This window comes from Pleurodeles waltl, chromosome 2_2, assembly GCF_031143425.1.
Source record: "Pleurodeles waltl isolate 20211129_DDA chromosome 2_2, aPleWal1.hap1.20221129, whole genome shotgun sequence".
In the NCBI taxonomy this organism is placed as follows: Eukaryota; Metazoa; Chordata; class Amphibia; order Caudata; family Salamandridae; genus Pleurodeles; species Pleurodeles waltl.
Genome location: NC_090439.1, coordinates 880,758,556 through 880,776,372, shown reverse-complemented (window position 1 = coordinate 880,776,372; position 17,817 = coordinate 880,758,556). Strand labels below are relative to the sequence as shown.

Sequence of the window (17,817 nt, the reverse complement as noted above, 5' to 3'; positions counted from 1 at the left end):
CCATTCAACGAGAAACAACTTTTCGGACCAGAAGTGGACACGGCGATTGAGAAACTCAAAAAGGACACTGACACTGCTAAAGCCATGGGCGCACTCTACTCCCCGCAGAGCAGAGGCACTTACAACACCTTCTGCAAAACAACCTTTAGAGGGGGGTTTCGGGGTCAAGCCACACAAGCCAGCACCTCACAGGCTACACCGTCCAGCTACCAGGGACAGTACCAAAGGGGAGGCTTTCGGGGCCAATACAGAGGACAATTCCCTAGGAATAGGGGAAGATTTCAAAGCCCCAAAACCCCTACAACCAAACAGTGACTCACATGTCACTCATCCCCTCCACACAACACCAGTGGGGGGAAGAATAGGTCAGTATTACCAAGCATGGGAGGAAATAACTACAGACACTTGGGTCTTAGCAATTATCCAACATGGTTATTGCATAGAATTTCTACAAATCCCTCCAAACATACCACCAAAAGCACAGAATTTATCAAAACAACATTCAGACCTTCTGGAGGTAGAAGTTCAAGCATTATTGCAAAAGAACGCAATAGAACTAGTACCAAACACACAAATAAACACAGGAGTTTATTCACTGTACTTCCTAATACCAAAAAAGGACGAAACACTGAGACCAATCCTAGACCTCAGAACACTAAACACCTACATCAAATCAGAACACTTTCACATGGTCACGCTACAAGAAGTGTTACCATTGCTGAAGCAACAGGACTACATGACAACCTTAGATCTCAAAGACGCGTATTTCCACATACCAATACATCCGTCGCACAGGAAATACCTAAGGTTCGTATTCAAAGGAATACATTACCAATTCAAGGTATTGCCCTTCGGTTTAACCACTGCACCAAGAGTCTTCACAAAGTGCCTAGCAGTAGTGGCTGCACACATCAGAAGGCAGCAAATACACGTATTCCCGTATCTAGACGACTGGCTCATCAAGACCGACTCACTGACAAGGTGCTTGCACCACACAGATCAGGTCATGCAAACCCTCTACAAACTCGGTTTCACCATCAACTACGCAAAATCACACATTCTGCCGTCCAAGGTACAACAATACCTAGGAGCCACAATAGATACAACAAAGGGAGTAGCCACTCCAAGTCCACAAAGGGTTCAAAATTTCCAAAGGATTATACAACGCATGTATCCAACGCAAAAAATACAGGCGAAGATGATATTACAACTACTAGGCATGATGTCCTCATGCATAGCCATTGTCCCACACGCAAGGTTGCATATGCGGCCCTTACAACAGTGCCTAGCATCACAATGGTCTCAAGCACAGGGTCAGCTTCTAGATCTGGTGTTGATAGACCGCCTAACATACCTCTCGCTTCTATGGTGGAACAACATAAATTTAAACAAAGGGCGGCCTTTCCAAGACCCAGTGCCACAATACGTGATAACAACAGATGCTTCCATGACAGGGTGGGGAGCACACCTCAATCACCACAGCATACAAGGACAATGGGACGTACATCAAAGAAAACTGCATATAAATCACCTCGAACTACTAGCAGTTTTTCAAGCATTAAAAGCATTTCAACCAATCATAACTCACAAATACATTCTTGTCAAAACAGACAACATGACAACAATGTATTATCTAAACAAACAGGGGGGGACACACTCGACACAGCTGTGCCTGCTGGCACAAAAAATATGGCAATGGGCAATTCACAACCACATTCGCCTAATAGCCCAGTTTATTCCAGGGATCCAGAATCAACTTGCAGACAATCTCTCTCGAGATCACCAACAGGTCCACGAGTGGGAAATTCACCCCCAAATTCTAAACACTTACTTCAAACGTTGGGGAACACCTCAAATAGACTTATTTGCAACGAAGGAGAACGCAAAATGCCAACACTTCGCATCCAGATACCCACACAGGCAGTCTCAAGGCAATGCCCTATGGATGAACTGGTCAGGGATATTTGCGTACGCTTTTCCCCCTCTCCCTCTCCTTCCATATCTAGTAAACAAATTGAGTCAAAGCAAACTCAAACTAATACTGATAGCACCAACGTGGGCAAGGCAACCATGGTACACAACACTGCTAGACCTATCAGTAGTACCCCACGTCAAGTTGCCCAACAGGCCAGATCTGTTAACGCAACACAAACAACAGATCAGGCATCCAAACCCAGCATCGCTGAATCTAGCAATCTGGCTCCTGAAATCCTAGAATTCGGACACTTAAACCTCACACAAGAATGTATGCAAGTCATAAAGCAAGCCAGAAGACCATCCACTAGACACTGCTATGCAAGCAAATGGAAAAGATTTGTTTGCTATTGCCATCATAATCAAATTCAACCATTACACGCATCTCCAAAAGACGTAGTGGGTTACTTACTACACTTACAAAAATCAAACCTGGCCTTCTCTTCCATTAAGATACACCTAGCAGCAATATCTGCATACCTGCAGATTACCCATTCAACTTCACTATTTAGGATACCTGTCATTAAAGCATTTATGGAAGGCCTCAAAAGAATTATACCACCAAGGACACCACCCGTTCCTTCATGGAACCTCAACATCGTCTTAACAAGACTCATGGGTCCACCCTTTGAACCTATGCACTCTTGCGGAATCCAATTCCTAACATGGAAGGTCGCATTTCTCATCGCCATCACATCTCTGAGAAGAGTAAGTGAAATTCAGGCGTTTACAATACAAGAACCTTTTATCCAACTACACAAACATAAAGTAGTCCTAAGGACTAATCCTAAATTTTTGCCAAAGGTAATTTCACCGTTCCACCTAAATCAAACGGTAGAACTACCAGTGTTCTTCCCACAGCCAGATTCCATAGCTGAAAGGGCACTACATACATTAGACGTCAAAAGAGCACTAATGTACTACATCGACAGAACTAAAAACATCAGAAAGACTAAACAACTGTTTATTGCATTTCAAAAACCTCACGCAGGAAACCCAATATCGAAACAGGGTATAGCCAGGTGGATAGTTAAGTGCATCCAAATCTGCTACCTTAAAGCAAAAAGACAACTGCCCATTACACCAAGGGCACACTCAACCAGAAAGAAAGGCGCTACCATGGCATTCCTAGGGAATATTCCAATGCACAAAATATGTAAGGCAGCCACATGGTCTACGCCTCACACATTTACCAAGCACTACTGTGTAGACGTGTGTAGGAAGTTGGCTCTGTATGTGCTATTTCAAAGTAAGGAATAGCATGCACAGAGTCCAAGGGTTCCCCTTAGAGGTAAGATAGTGGCAAAAAGAGATAATACTAATGCTCTATTTTGTGGTAGTGTGGTCGAGCAGTAGGCTTATCCAAGGAGTAGTGTTAAGCATTTGTTGTACATACACATAGACAATAAATGAGGTACACACACTCGGAGACAAATCCAGCCAATAGGTTTTTGTATAGAAAAATATCTTTTCTTAGTTTATTTTAAGAACCACAGGTTCAAATTCTACATGTAATATCTCATTCGAAAGGTATTGCAGGTAAGTACTTTAGGAACTTCAAATCATCAAAATTGCATGTATACTTTTCAAGTTATTGACAAATAGCTGTTTTAAAAGTGGACACTTAGTGCAATTTTCACAGTTCCTAGGGGAGGTAAGTATTTGTTAGGTTAACCAGGTAAGTAAGACACTTACAGGGCTTAGTTCTTGGTCCAAGGTAGCCCACCGTTGGGGGTTCAGAGCAACCCCAAAGTCACCACACCAGCAGCTCAGGGCCGGTCAGGTGCAGAGTTCAAAGTGGTGCCCAAAACACATAGGCTAGAATGGAGAGAAGGGGGTGCCCCGGTTCCGGTCTGCTTGCAGGTAAGTACCCGCGTCTTCGGAGGGCAGACCAGGGGGGTTTTGTAGGGCACCGGGGGGGACACAAGCCCACACAGAAATTTCACCCTCAGCGGCGCGGGGGCGGCCGGGTGCAGTGTAGAAACAAGCGTCGGGTTCGCAATGTTAGTCTATGAGAGATCTCGGGATCTCTTCAGCGCTGCAGGCAGGCAAGGGGGGGGATTCCTCGGGGAAACCTCCACTTGGGCAAGGGAGAGGGACTCCTGGGGGTCACTTCTCCAGTGAAAGTCCGGTCCTTCAGGTCCTGGGGGCTGCGGGTGCAGGGTCTCTCCCAGGTGTCGGGACTTAGGATTCAAAGAGTCGCGGTCAGGGGAAGCCTCGGGATTCCCTCTGCAGGCGGCGCTGTGGGGGCTCAGGGGGGACAGGTTTTGGTACTCACAGTATCAGAGTAGTCCTGGGGTCCCTCCTGAGGTGTTGGATCGCCACCAGCCGAGTCGGGGTCGCCGGGTGCAGTGTTGCAAGTCTCACGCTTCTTGCGGGGAGCTTGCAGGGTTCTTTAAAGCTGCTGGAAACAAAGTTGCAGCTTTTCTTGGAGCAGGTCCGCTGTCCTCGGGAGTTTCTTGTCTTTTCGAAGCAGGGGCAGTCCTCCGAGGATGTCGAGGTCGCTGGTCCCTTTGGAAGGCGTCGCTGGAGCAGGATCTTTGGAAGGCAGGAGACAGGCCGGTGAGTTTCTGGAGCCAAGGCAGTTGTCGTCTTCTGGTCTTCCTCTGCAGGGGTTTTCAGCTAGGCAGTCCTTCTTCTTGTAGTTGCAGGAATCTAATTTTCTAGGGTTCAGGGTAGCCCTTAAATACTAAATTTAAGGGCGTGTTTAGGTCTGTGGGGTTAGTAGCCAATGGCTACTAGCCCTGAGGGTGGGTACACCCTCTTTGTGCCTCCTCCCAAGGGGAGGGGGTCACAATCCTAACCCTATTGGGGGAATCCTCCATCTGCAAGATGGAGGATTTCTAAAAGTCAGAGTCACCTCAGCTCAGGACACCTTAGGGGCTGTCCTGACTGGCCAGTGACTCCTCCTTGTTATTCTCATTATTTTCTCCGGCCTTGCCGCCAAAAGTGGGGCCTGGCCGGAGGGGGCGGGCAACTCCACTAGCTGGAGTGTCCTGCTGGGTTGGCACAAAGGAGGTGAGCCTTTGAGGCTCACCGCCAGGTGTGACAATTCCTGCCTGGGAGAGGTGTTAGCATCTCCACCCAGTGCAGGCTTTGTTACTGGCCTCAGAGTGACAAAGGCACTCTCCCCATGGGGCCAGCAACATGTCTCGGTTTGTGGCAGGCTGCTAAAACTAGTCAGCCTACACAGATAGTCGGTTAAGTTTCAGGGGGCACCTCTAAGGTGCCCTCTGTGGTGTATTTTACAATAAAATGTACACTGGCATCAGTGTGCATTTATTGTGCTGAGAAGTTTGATACCAAACTTCCCAGTTTTCAGTGTAGCCATTATGGTACGGTGGAGTTCGTGTTTGACAAACTCCCAGACCATATACTCTTATGGCTACCCTGCACTTACAATGTCTAAGGTTTTGTTTAGACACTGTAGGGGTACCATGCTCATGCACTGGTACCCTCACCTATGGTATAGTGCACCCTGCCTTAGGGCTGTAAGGCCTGCTAGAGGGGTGTCTTACCTATACTGCATAGGCAGTGAGAGGCTGGCATGGCACCCTGAGGGGAGTGCCATGTCGACTTACTCGTTTTGTCCTCACTAGCACACACAAGCTGGCAAGCAGTGTGTCTGTGCTGAGTGAGAGGTCTCCAGGGTGGCATAAGACATGCTGCAGCCCTTAGAGACCTTCCTTGGCATCAGGGCCCTTGGTACTAGAAGTACCAGTTACAAGGGACTTATCTGGATGCCAGGGTCTGCCAATTGTGGATACAAAAGTACAGGTTAGGGAAAGAACACTGGTGCTGGGGCCTGGTTAGCAGGCCTCAGCACACTTTCAATTGTAAACATAGCATCAGCAAAGGCAAAAAGTCAGGGGGCAACCATGCCAAGGAGGCATTTCCTTACAACGTGCTATCAGCACAACAAGCCACAGTAGGCCAAGCCGTACTAAGAACCTTATTTCAGACTACTTCCACTCCTACAGGCTGAGCCACCGCTTTTGGGGAGATAACTGCTTACTAGTCTATGCACAACATGTGTATCTACAGCGACAGATGCCATCGAACTGAAAATGTCACTTACCCAGTGTACATCTGTTCGTGGCATCAGTCGCTGAAGATTCACATGTGCCCACCCACCTCCCCAGGAGCCTGTAGCCGTTTGGAAGTTAGCTTCAACTTTGTACATTTGTAAATATATTAAATCCTAGATAGGTACATACTTATTCACTCCATTGCATGGGCACTATTACTAACAAACAACTCCTACCTCACCCTCTGCGGGGAAAACAATCGAAGATGGAGTCGACGCCCATGCGCAATGGAGACAAAGAGGAGGAGTCCCTCGGTCCCGTGACTCGAAAGACTTCTTCGAAGAAAAACAACTTGTAACACTCTGACCCAACACCAGATGGCGGGCTATGCACAACATGTGAATCTTCAGCGACTGATGCCACGAACAGATGTACACTGGGTAAGTGACATTTTCATTTTGTAACACTGTATGGTTCTTTTGTGTGTGTAAGTACTGTGTGACTAAAGTGGTATTGCATAAACTTTGCATGTCTCTTGAATAGGTCTTGGCTGCTCATCCACAGCTGCTACTTGAGCCGAGGTCTTCAAACTTTTTGATGCAGAGACCCCCTGACAACATATTCTAGGCGTTAGGGCCCCCTCCTGACCAAAATTTCTAGAACCTGATACTCCTCATCTTTGCCAACCATCGGCAAACATAAACACCCCCAGTTCCCACAGCAAATCATTTTTATGGTTGGAAATATTAAAAAGCGTTTAGCAAACCAAAGGTTAGTGGGTGACAGTGAAGCTTACCACACAGCTCAAACAAAGTCTCCAAAAATAATTACCCAAAAATGCAGAATGTTAAATTGTTTTGTTTGCGAAAAATAAATTGACGAAACTTACTTCGTTGATAATTCCTTCCTGAACTAATGCGAAGGTTGTTCCTGTTTTTTCTCCAGAGAGATGGTGAGACTGTGGTTGTACCTCATTACTACCAGTTTAGCACTCAAATGTAACAAGCAACAAAAAGGTGACCAGTCCAGCTGTGCAAAGGGTCTTCTACTACACAGCAACATGTGCCACTGCTTTTTAGTAGCTTTTGAACCATTTGAGCTATAAACATTTTGTTTGTTAAAATCGGCTGATTACGCGGCAGATGATGGCTTATGTGCCAAATGCAGCTAATCTATACTTAAGCAAAAATCGGCAAGGCCGCACCATCACATAATTCAAGTGGTCTTGGGTGAAATGGCTGTAATGCAGGGGGTGCAACTTTAGTGAATGCCATCCGAGGCTGGGTGCAGTGTGCAAAGCAGGTGTCAGGTTTTCAATAGGAATCAATGGAGGGACCCGGGGGGTCACTGGCGGTGCAGGCAGGGCACGGGGGGGCTTCTCAGACCAGCCACTGACTGGGCCAGGCAGAGGGTCGCCTGATGGTCAGTCCTGCACTGGAGTTCGGTTCCTTCTGGTCCTGGGGGTGCGGATGCAGTGCTTGGTCCAGGCGTTGGGTTCTTTGTTCCAGGCAGTCGTGGTCAGGGGGAGCCTCTGGATCCTCTCTGCATGCGTCGCTGTGAGGGTCCGGGTGGTCGTCTTAGGTTACTCACGAGGTCGCAGTCGCCTGGAAGGCCTCCATGCAGTGTTGGTTCTCTGGAGCTCGAGCCGGGGGCGTCGGGTGCAGAGTGTGAAGTCTCACGTTTCCCAGCAGGAAGAGTGAAGTCTTTGAAAGTTGCAAGAAAGTTGCAAAGTTGTCCTTGTTTTTGAACAGTGCTGCTGTTCTCTGGAGTTTCTTGGTCCATCGGTTCAGGGCAGTCCTCTGAGGCTTCAGAGGTCGCTGGTCCCTGTCTGATGCGTTTCTGTGCAGGTTCTTTGAGACTGGACACAGGCTGGTAGGGCTGGGGCCAAGCCAGTTGTCTCCGTCGTCTCTGCAGGGCTTTCAGGTCAGCAGTCCTTCTTTGTGTAGGTTGCAGGAATCTGATTTCCTGCGTTCTGGGTTGCCCCTAAATACTAGATTTAGGGGTGTGTTTAGGTCAGGAGGGCAGTAGCCAATGGCTGCTGTCCTGGAGTATGGCTACCCCCTCTTTGTGCCTCCTCCCTGATGGGACAGGCGCACATCCCTAATCCTATTGGGGGAATCCTCCAAAACCTAGATGGAGGATTTCTAAAGGCAGGGGTCACCTCAGCACAGAGCACCTTAGGGGCTGTCCTGACTGGTAGATGACTCATCCTTGTTTTTCTCATTATCCTCTCCTGCCTTGCCGCCAACAGTGGGGGCAGTGGCCAGAGGGGCAGGCATCTCCACTAGCGAGAATACTCTGAGGTGCTGGAACAAAAGGCATGAACCTTTGAGGCTCACCACCAGGTGTTACAGTTCCTGCAGGGGGAGGTGAGAAGCACCTCCACCCAGTGCAGGCCTTTTCTGTCCTCAGAGAGCACAAAGGCTCTCACCCCAGGGGGGCAGAAACGTCTCAGTGGCAGGCTGGCACAGGCCTGTCAGTCCTGCACTGAAGGGTTGGGTAAAAAACAGGAGGCATCTTCTAAGATGCCCTCTGTGTGCATTTTGTAATAAATCCAACATTGTCATCAGTGTGGGTTTATTATTCTGAGAAGTTAGATACCAAACTTCCCAGTATTCAATGTAGCCATTATGGAGCTGTGGAGTTCGTTTTGACAAACTCCCAGACCATATACTCAATATGGCCACACTGTACTTAGAATGTTTAAGAATAGACTTAAACACTGTAGGGGCATATTGCTCATGCAGCTATGTCCTCACGTAGTATAGTACACCCTGCCTTAGGGCTGTAAGGCCTGCTAGAGGGGTGACTTACATATGCCACAGGCAGCATTTTTTGTGCATGGCATCCTGAGAGGGATGCTGTCGACTATGCCTTTTTCTCCCCACCAACAACACAATCTGCATTGGCAGTGTGCATGTGTTAGGTGAGGGGTCCCTTAGGGTGGCACAACACATGCTGCAGCCCTTAGGGACCTTCCTTGGTCACAGGACCCTTGGTACCACTGGTACCTTTTACAAGGGACTTATCTGTGTGCCAGGGATGTGCCAGTTGTGGAACAATGGTACATTTTTAAGTGAAAGAACACTGGTGCTGGGGCCTGGTTAGCAGGGTCCCAGCACACTTCAGTTAAATCCGCATCAGGCAAAAAGTGGGGGGTAACTACAACAGGGAGCCATTTCCCCACAATATTAAGAAAAGATGTCCTTGCCATTTAAGACCGATCATGGAGGTTGGAGGGTTTCTGGCAACTTTAATGATTCCACAGTCCCACATTCAGTTTCTAAGGCTATTTTTTCCTTAGTGTGTGTTTTTTTTTGTTCCTCTTTAGGTTTAGTTTTGAGTTTGATGCTGCATTGTTGTCTAATCTATTAATTCTGCTACAACAGAAGGCTGCCTGCTGTACTCGGACAGTAAAGAAAGGTTACACATTAAATGGATTCCCGGCATGTTGAGTAATTCACAGCATGTGGATCTGTAAAATACCCCAGTGCTTTTGCACTAAAGTTACTTGTAACTAAAGTGTTAATGATCATTCTTTTTAGGGCCTGTTTGGATAATACCCAGGTTAGAGTAATAACTTGTATATTTAGGCTAAATTGAATTGACAGTTTGAAAGTAACTGTATGAAAGAATAGTAATTCCACATCAAATTTTCGTTAACCTCAAGATTGATTTTTTTAAATGCAGCTTTCCAGAACATGCCCGGTGCAATACGCCCAGCTGCTCCAAGGCCTCCAACATTTAGTGCTATGAGACCAACTTCTTCTCAAGTACCAAGAGTCATGTCTGCACAGCGTGTTGGTGAGTAACCAGGACATATAATTTATTTATTTAACCATAGATGTTTGTGTACTTAGTTTGCATTCTGTTTTCCAGCTAATACATCAACACAAACAATGGGACCACGTCCAGCTGCTGCTGCTGCTGCAGCTGCTCCTGCAGTACGAGCTGTTCCTCAATATAAGTATGCTGCAGGTGTCCGTAACCCCCAGCAGCATCTCAGTGCACAGCCTCAAGTCACTATGCAGCAGGTGAGTGCCCTGCTTTTGAGTAGTTTGATACTATCAATGTTGAGTTGTAGGAGATTACTGCTAGTTGGGTTCCGAATGCCCGAGAAAGTATATTTTATAAATAGCAAGGGATTAAATTAATGGTTTTGTCCAGATTACTTAAGTGAACACAAAGCTAAATGTTGACACTAAAGAAAACCACCCAAATGCATTCATTTAGGCTTGTGCCGTTTGTACAATAAATCACCAACACAAAAGGATGATGGATGGAGTGCTGCATAATGCAAACACTCGCCTGCCCCCACCTCCCCCCCCCCCCAGTCACAGATCTGGGTTTAATCCATCCTTCTTTTGCCCACCATGCCACCCCAGTTTGGATCCAGCCATATGCAAATCAGACTTGACCCTGTTCCTAATGGGAACAATCCAGCCCGAACTGCCAGGCCAGGTCCTCCCTGGACCAGAAACAGGCATCCTGGGACCGGTCTCAGGGTATCACCCTTCAGCCAGGCTAGCTTGAATTCAGTGGTACAGTGAGCACGGGACCCATGTCTCAGCACACCTTTCCCGTCTAGGGCAACATTAGCAACACAAAAGGATGATGGACGGAGTACTGAACAATGCAAAGTCATAGGTCTGGGTTTAATCCATCGTTCTTTTGCTCACCATGCCACCCCAGTTTGGACCCAGCCATATGCAACTCAGTCTTGACCCTGTTCCTCATGGGAACAGTCCAGTACAATAAATCACCACCTACCATATTGATTGCCCGACTTAAAGAAGTAGGAGTTCAAGACAATGTGCTTAAATAGCTCACTTCCTATGTGAAGGACAGAACTTTTCCATCAGTGAAAACGCATGTGTTGGATGGCATGTGTGGCTGTAGATACACATTTTCTGCATACTTCTGCCATCTAGTGTTGACTCTGGATGTGTGCAAGTTGTTTTTTTTTTTTTTAAGTTTCTTTTCGAAGATGCTGTTGGAGATACAAGGTAACGTGACCCCTTCTCTCGGTGATGGTGCGCATGGGCGTCAACTCCATTGTTAAATTTTCTTTCAGCCATCGAGTTCTAACGTGTTCTTCGGTGCTCTGGTTCAAAATAGTTTTGGGCTCCCCTCGGAACATAGTATGTTTCTGCATTATTTTGTTCGCGTTCCACCAACATATATATCAAGAACAGAAGAAAATTCTCCTTCGTCGGTTCAAGATTCACTCCTGGCCTTCGGGCCTTGCCCGTTTGGGTTTCGTCGTCTTATTTTTACAAGCGTCAGTACAGGTAAAGAATGCGCTGCTGATGGGATGGACACTATTTCGATTTTGTCCCCGTTGACACGTGAAATACCTGCGCACAGACAATTCGGTTTGTAACCTCTGCCTTTCTCTGGACCATGACTGGGAGTTGTGAGGCCTGTCGATTGTTTTGATCAAAGAGAACGCTGCAGGATTGTTGAACGCACAGAAAAGAAAAGCAGCATAAGAATTGAAGGAGACGCCAGACATCTTCGGCCTTAAAGTCGTCGAGCTGCACCAAACTTCGGCAGCTGAGGAAGATGCCTTTTCCAGCCCAGACACTGAGTTGGACTCGAAGCAGAGCGTGCACACGTAGGATGTTCCATCTGTGCTGCGACTACAAAAACCTCTATGCTGCCCACTTAAAGACATTCGGCTTCTGGGCAACCACTGCCTACAGGCCATGGTACGCACCAAACAATCGTTACGGATGCCCACCTTCGGGTTTGACACTGAACGCTAAACCAAAAACTCCCGCCACTCACCAGGTCCAAACGGTTTTGGGACCGACTCAAATGTCTAGCTCTTTGGTACTGCCCACATGGCACCGAAACAGAAGCTCACTTCGTACCAAAAATTTCAGCTCCTGCATTGAAACAAACTGCTTCCGAACCACAGCCCATATTATAGACTAAGGCAGAGAAGCTTAATCTGAAACAAAAAAACTCTTCATATTCAACTGAATACAGGTGAAATCTATGAAGCAGACATCCACGTAAACTAAACGTCCGTTTTCAGTAGAGCAGGACATTTCTTCACCACCACCTGAAAAACAGAAAGAACATTGCCACCAGTCCTTTCTCCTCCTATACCACACCACACTCATTCGCCTATAGGGGATATTGTTGGGATAACTCCACAAGGTTCTCCACAACCTTACATGGGGAAACAAGGAGTGATGATGATTATCCAGCCAGTAGATCCTTGGGATACGTAGGATATTGACCCACCAGGCGATACTGAAACAGATGTATATCTGGCTAAAGCATCTCCACCAGATGACACAACATCGTTTAATGAGTTGGTAGCTAGGGCTCTGCATATCATATGGTCCCATTACACAAGGACCCTGTTAAAGAAGATTTTCTATTTGAGACCCTCTCCTCCACCACTAGGGCATGCAAATTCCTGCCCATGTTGAAGGGTATGATCCATCATGCAGACAGTATTTTTAAAGATCCTGTCTGTGCCAGAGTAATTCAACCCAGGGTCCTCAAAAAATATAAGGTAGCTCCATCTGATCCTCCATATATTGGAGGCCACATTCCACCAGATTCTCTACTGGTGTCAAACGCTCACAAGCGAGCGATCTCACAAAACCACAGCAGACGCACCTCCACCAGATAAAGAATCAAAGTTAATTGATGCATTATGTAAAAGGGTGGGGGCACATGCAGTTAATTATTGGAGAATTGCAAACACCCAAGGGTTGTTAGTTAGATACGATAGAGCACATTGGGATGAGATGGAAGACCTTATTCAACATCTTGCATAGGAATGTTTTTTAAAAGATCAACAACTTGTACTGGAAGGAAAGTTGATTTAAAAAAATTCCATTAAATGTTCTCTTGATGCAGCAGACACTGTTGTAGGTGGATAAACACTAGTGTTTTGCTCAGTAGATATGCCTGGTTACGTGTATAAGGTTTCAAACCGGAGGTGCAGCAGGCATTTTTAATTGCCCCTTTTTATAAACAACACCTTTCTGATGGATACAACTACCTGTGGATTCCTCACCTCATGAATACTCCCATGGCGCCAGCATTCGACGGAAATCTTCTTACTAGTCTCTGCACGTCGACGAGGACGTCACTGTCTCGCACGCGACGCCGTCTGACGTCATACAGGCAATAAGAGGTCCTCGACGACGTGCGGACGTCAGTTCCCTTTTTTCCGTGCATTCGAAACGGTTATCTTCGAGGGAGCAACTGTTACTCTTGCGGTTACAGTGTATATCTTGCTGCGTACTCTTTCTCTGTGGAAATAATGTCGCAGAGAAAGTCTGGATTTAAGCCTTGTCGTGAGTGTGGAGGCAAGATGTCGGTGACGGATCCTCATTCCGATTGCCTTTGGTGTTTGAGCTCCGACCACGACGTCTCGACTTGTGATTCATGTCAGCACATGAATCCGAAGGCCCTTAAAGAACGTGAGGCGAAGCTGTTTATGGCCAAGTCAAAGGAGAAGCATCACAAGAAGTCTTCTCCAAGACATCGGCGTCATCGAGACTCCCGGCGCCGTAGAGAATCTCGGCGTCATTCAAGGGAGGCTCGTTCCAGGTCTCCGGATCGGCGCCGAAAGACATGGGAGGTCAGCCCCACGGTGACGCCGCATCCTTCGACGCCGTTGCCCTCTCCGGCGTCACCAACTTCGCCTGGACAGGCGTCGGTGATTGAGGTATTGGAGCCTCAAGTGTTTTCTCCGGCGCAGACGCCGAGGCCGGCGTCGGGGTCGCCTCCGAGACAGGCACCCCAGTATCCGGCTTTTCCCACCCCTGGAGCCGATAGTTCCGCATTCTTGAATGCGATGTATGCCATCTTCCAACAGATGGCTCCAGGGGGTGCTCCGGCTGGGCCTTTGGCCTTTTCTTTGGGTGATCCTGCGCCTCTTCGGCCGGCACCCTTTATGCCCTTTCTCCCGTTTGGGAACGTGGGCTCGGCGCCAGTGTCGGCGCCGGTGGCCGCTCCGGTGGCTTCGGAGGGATTGGCCCCAGGGATTTCCATCCCGTCGACGTCGAGATTTCGGCCTGTGACTCCGGTGGGTCCATCTGTTTCAGCTGCTCTTCAGTCGGCGCCGAAGTTACCCGTGGCGCCGGATGCAGCGTCGGTGGCTTCGGAAGATCGGCGCCGATCTCCGACTTCGGCGGAGGCATTGTCGACTCCGCGGATTGAGCAACGACTGCATTCAAGGAGGCGTGCTCTCCGGGTACTAGAAGAGCAGGAGTACCAACGAGCCCTAGAGGAAGGAGAGCTAGAGGACTCGGGTGATGGGCTGCGTGGACTGGAGTCGGCCAGTGGGCTGGACACTTCCCCTGAGTGGGACCTTTCGTCCCCGGGGGAATATACTGAGGAAGCTGCTTCCTTTCATACAGTGGTACGGAAGGCAGCTAGTTTTTTGGACCTGCCTTTGCCGGTGGTGGAGGCAAAACAAAACCTTTTGACGGAGGTGTTGCATCCGGCCTCAGCCGCGGCGGAGCCTCTGTTACCTTTTAATGACGCTCTGCTGGATCCGGTTTTAGAGGTGTGGAAGAGGCCGGCATCTTCCCCAGCAGTTCACAGAGCCGTGGCCAGGAGGGATCGGACGGCTCCAACTGATCCTGGTTTCCTATCTAGGCACCCTACGCCGGAGAGCTTGGTAGTGCAGGCCTCCTGTTCCTCCAAGTCAGCGCCTGGTTCTTTCCCGACGGTGCCTGGGGACAGAGACTCAAAAAAGCTAGAGGCGCAGTCGAAGAAGATTTTTTCGTCCTGCAGTCTGGCGTTAAAAGCCACTAATGCGACCTGTATCCTGGGGAGGTATATTCATGCTCTGATGGATGACATCTCCTCTTCGTTTACAGAGCTTCCCCAGGGTCTTTTGGATCTTGTCTCTGATGCCCAGGCTGCTGCGACCCAAATTATCCAGACGGGACTGGATACCACAGACTCGGTAGCCAGAGCAATGGGCACAACTGTGGTGGAAAGGAGACAGGCCTGGCTCCGTAACTCGGGCTTTTCGGCAGATGTACAGTCCACATTGTTGGATCTCCCGTTTGATGGGGACAAACTGTTTGGGGCTAAGGCTGATTCGGCCTTGGAACGTTTTAAGGAGAGCAGGGCCACGGCTAAGTCGTTGGGACTCCAAGCTCCTTCTTCCACGGCCTCTTCCAGATTCTTCAGGAGGTTTCGTGGATTTGGGCGTGGCTCTTCCTCCTCTTCCTTTCGGGGAAGATATCAGCAACCTGCCTCTTCCCATCCCTATAGATCTTTTAGGGGGAGGGGTAGGGTCCGCACCAGGGGAGCCTCTCAGCAGCACTCTGCCTCTTCCTCATCCTCTGGCGGGGTGCAGCAGGGGAAGCAGCCTTAGGCTTCCACCATTTCCCACTCACTCCTCTCCTGTAGGGGGAAGATTACAGCATTTTCTCACCAAATGGGAGACTGTTACGTCGGACACTTGGGTTCTCAGTGTTGTGGGAAAAGGCTACACCCTTCCCTTTCGGGAGTTTCCGCCCCTCATCCCGCCCCGCCCTTCGTATTGTTCACAAGAACACCTCCTGTTGCTAGAACAGGAGGTAGAAGTCCTCCTTTTAAAGGGCGCGGTGGAGTTGGTCCCGGAGCAGGAAAGGGGTCAAGGAGTTTACTCAAGGTATTTCCTGATTCCCTAGAAGGATGGTCGTTTGAGACCAATTCTGGACCTGAGGATCTTGAATTGGTTCCTCAAGCAGGAAAAGTTCAAGATGCTGACCCTAGCACAGGTGCTTTTGGCGTTGAACATGAAAGACTGGATGGTGTCTGTCGACTTGCAGGATGCTTACTTTCATATCCCGATACTCAAGTCACACAGGAAGTATCTCCGGTTTGTGGTGGGATCGCAACACTACCAGTTTGCGGTCCTTCCGTTTGGTCTTACTTCAGCACCTCGAGTCTTCACGAAGGTGATGTCGGTGGTTGCGGCAGAGCTCAGAAGGAAGGGGATAGCAGTATTCCCTTACTTGGACGATTGGTTGATCAAAGCCAAGTCCCCGGAGCTTGTGTTGCGTCATCTGCAGTCAACAACCCAGTTGTTGTTCGACCTGGGCTTTTCGGTGAACGAGCCCAAATCTCACCTGTAGCCCTCTCAGCGCCTCCTGTTCATAGGGGCAGTACTGGATACAACATTGGGTCGGGCCTTTCCTCCGCCTCAGCGGATTCAAGATATTCAGGATTTGGTTCCAATGTTTCGAAATGGAGCGGTAGTTCCAGTCCTCAAGGTCCTTCGTCTGCTCGGTCTTTTTGCCTCCTGCATTCTGTTGGTCACGCATGCTCGCTGGCACATGAGGGCTCTTCAGTGGTGCCTCCGAAGGCAGTGGTCTCAACACAGAGGGGATCTAGAGGGTACTGTCAAGATCTCCAGAGATGCTGCTGTGGATTTGAAGTGGTGGATTGCAAGCAACAATCTTTCACAAGGAAAGCCGTTCCAGCAGTCGCCACCAGTGGCCACAGTCATAACGGATGCTTCCACTCTAGGGTGGGGAGCTCATCTGGGGGATCTGGAGATCAAAGGTCTTTGGTCTCCAGAGGAACAGATTTTTCACATCAATCTGTTAGAGTTACGGGCTGTACGTCTGGCTCTCAAGGCCTTCCTCCCTTCCCTTCGTGGTCAGTCGGTACAGGTCCTAACGGACAATACTACCACGATGTGGTACATAAACAAGCAGGGAGGAGTGGGGTCGTACCTTCTCTGCAGAGAAGCTCTTCGACTATGGTCCTGGGCAAAGGACCATCGGATTTGCTTGATAGCAAACCATCTGGCCGGAGTCTTGAACGTGCGTGCGGACAGTCTCAGTCGCCCCTTCTCGGCAGACCACGAGTGGCGTCTCCATCCAGATCAAGTCCGTTTAATCTTCCAGAAGTGGGGGTTTCCTCGGGTAGATCTGTTCGCCACTCGAGAGAACGCACATTGTCCGTTGTTCTGCAGCCTTCAGTATCCGATGCAGGAAGCGTTGGGGGACGCGTTTCAAATGACCTGGTGCGGCCAGTTGCTTTACGCGTTTCCTCCCATACCCTTGATTCCTCGAGTATTGAGGAAGATTCGCCAAGACCGGGCTCTAGTAATCTTAATAGCTCCGGATTGGCCAAGGAGGGTGTGGTACTCCGACCTTCTCCAACTCTCAACGTGCCCGCCGCTCCGTCTCCCTTTCAGGGCAGACCTCCTCTCACAGTCGCAGGGGCAGGTTCTACACCCCAACCTCCAGAGTCTGCACCTACATGCCTGGAGATTGAACGGGGCAACCTGAGTTCCTTCTCTCTCCCGCCTGAGGTAGTGGATGTTATATTAGCGGCCAGGCGACACTCCACTAAATCTATCTACGCTAATCGGTGGTCTAAATTTGTTGCGTGGTGTGGAGAGAGGCAGATTGATCCTTTACATGCTCATCTATCGGACGTTTTGTCTTTTGCTCTATCTCTGGCGCAGAAAAGTTGTGCAGTGGCTACCATTAAAGGTTATTTATCGGCCTTGTCAGCCTTCATATGTCTTCCAGACCAACCATCTTTATTTAAATCCCCTATTGTTATCAGATTCTTGAAAGGTCTTCTAAATCAATATCCTCCAAAGCCATTCGTTATGCCGCAATGGGATTTGTCCTTAGTCCTGACTTTCCTTATGGGGTCCCCTTTTGAACCTATGCATTCTTGCCCCTTGAGGTATTTGGTTTTAAAAACAGTCTTCCTGATAGCTATAACATCAGCAAGGAGAGTGAGTGAGTTGCAGGCCTTATCAGTAAAACCCCCTTATACAACTTTTTATGGGGATAAGGTGGTGTTGAGGACCAAGGCT

General features: G+C 48.7%; 1 protein-coding gene across 1 annotated transcript in view; it reads left to right on the top strand.

Moving 5' to 3' along the window:
- Positions 1-17,817, top strand: part of PABPC1 (poly(A) binding protein cytoplasmic 1) — a 300,149-nt gene that overhangs the window by 198,428 nt on the left and 83,904 nt on the right. Inside the window, exons 11-12 of the mRNA XM_069220563.1 lie at positions 9,693-9,806; positions 9,882-10,036. Coding sequence (XP_069076664.1) covers positions 9,693-9,806; positions 9,882-10,036 — 269 coding nt within the window. The remainder of the gene's footprint in view (positions 1-9,692; positions 9,807-9,881; positions 10,037-17,817) is intronic.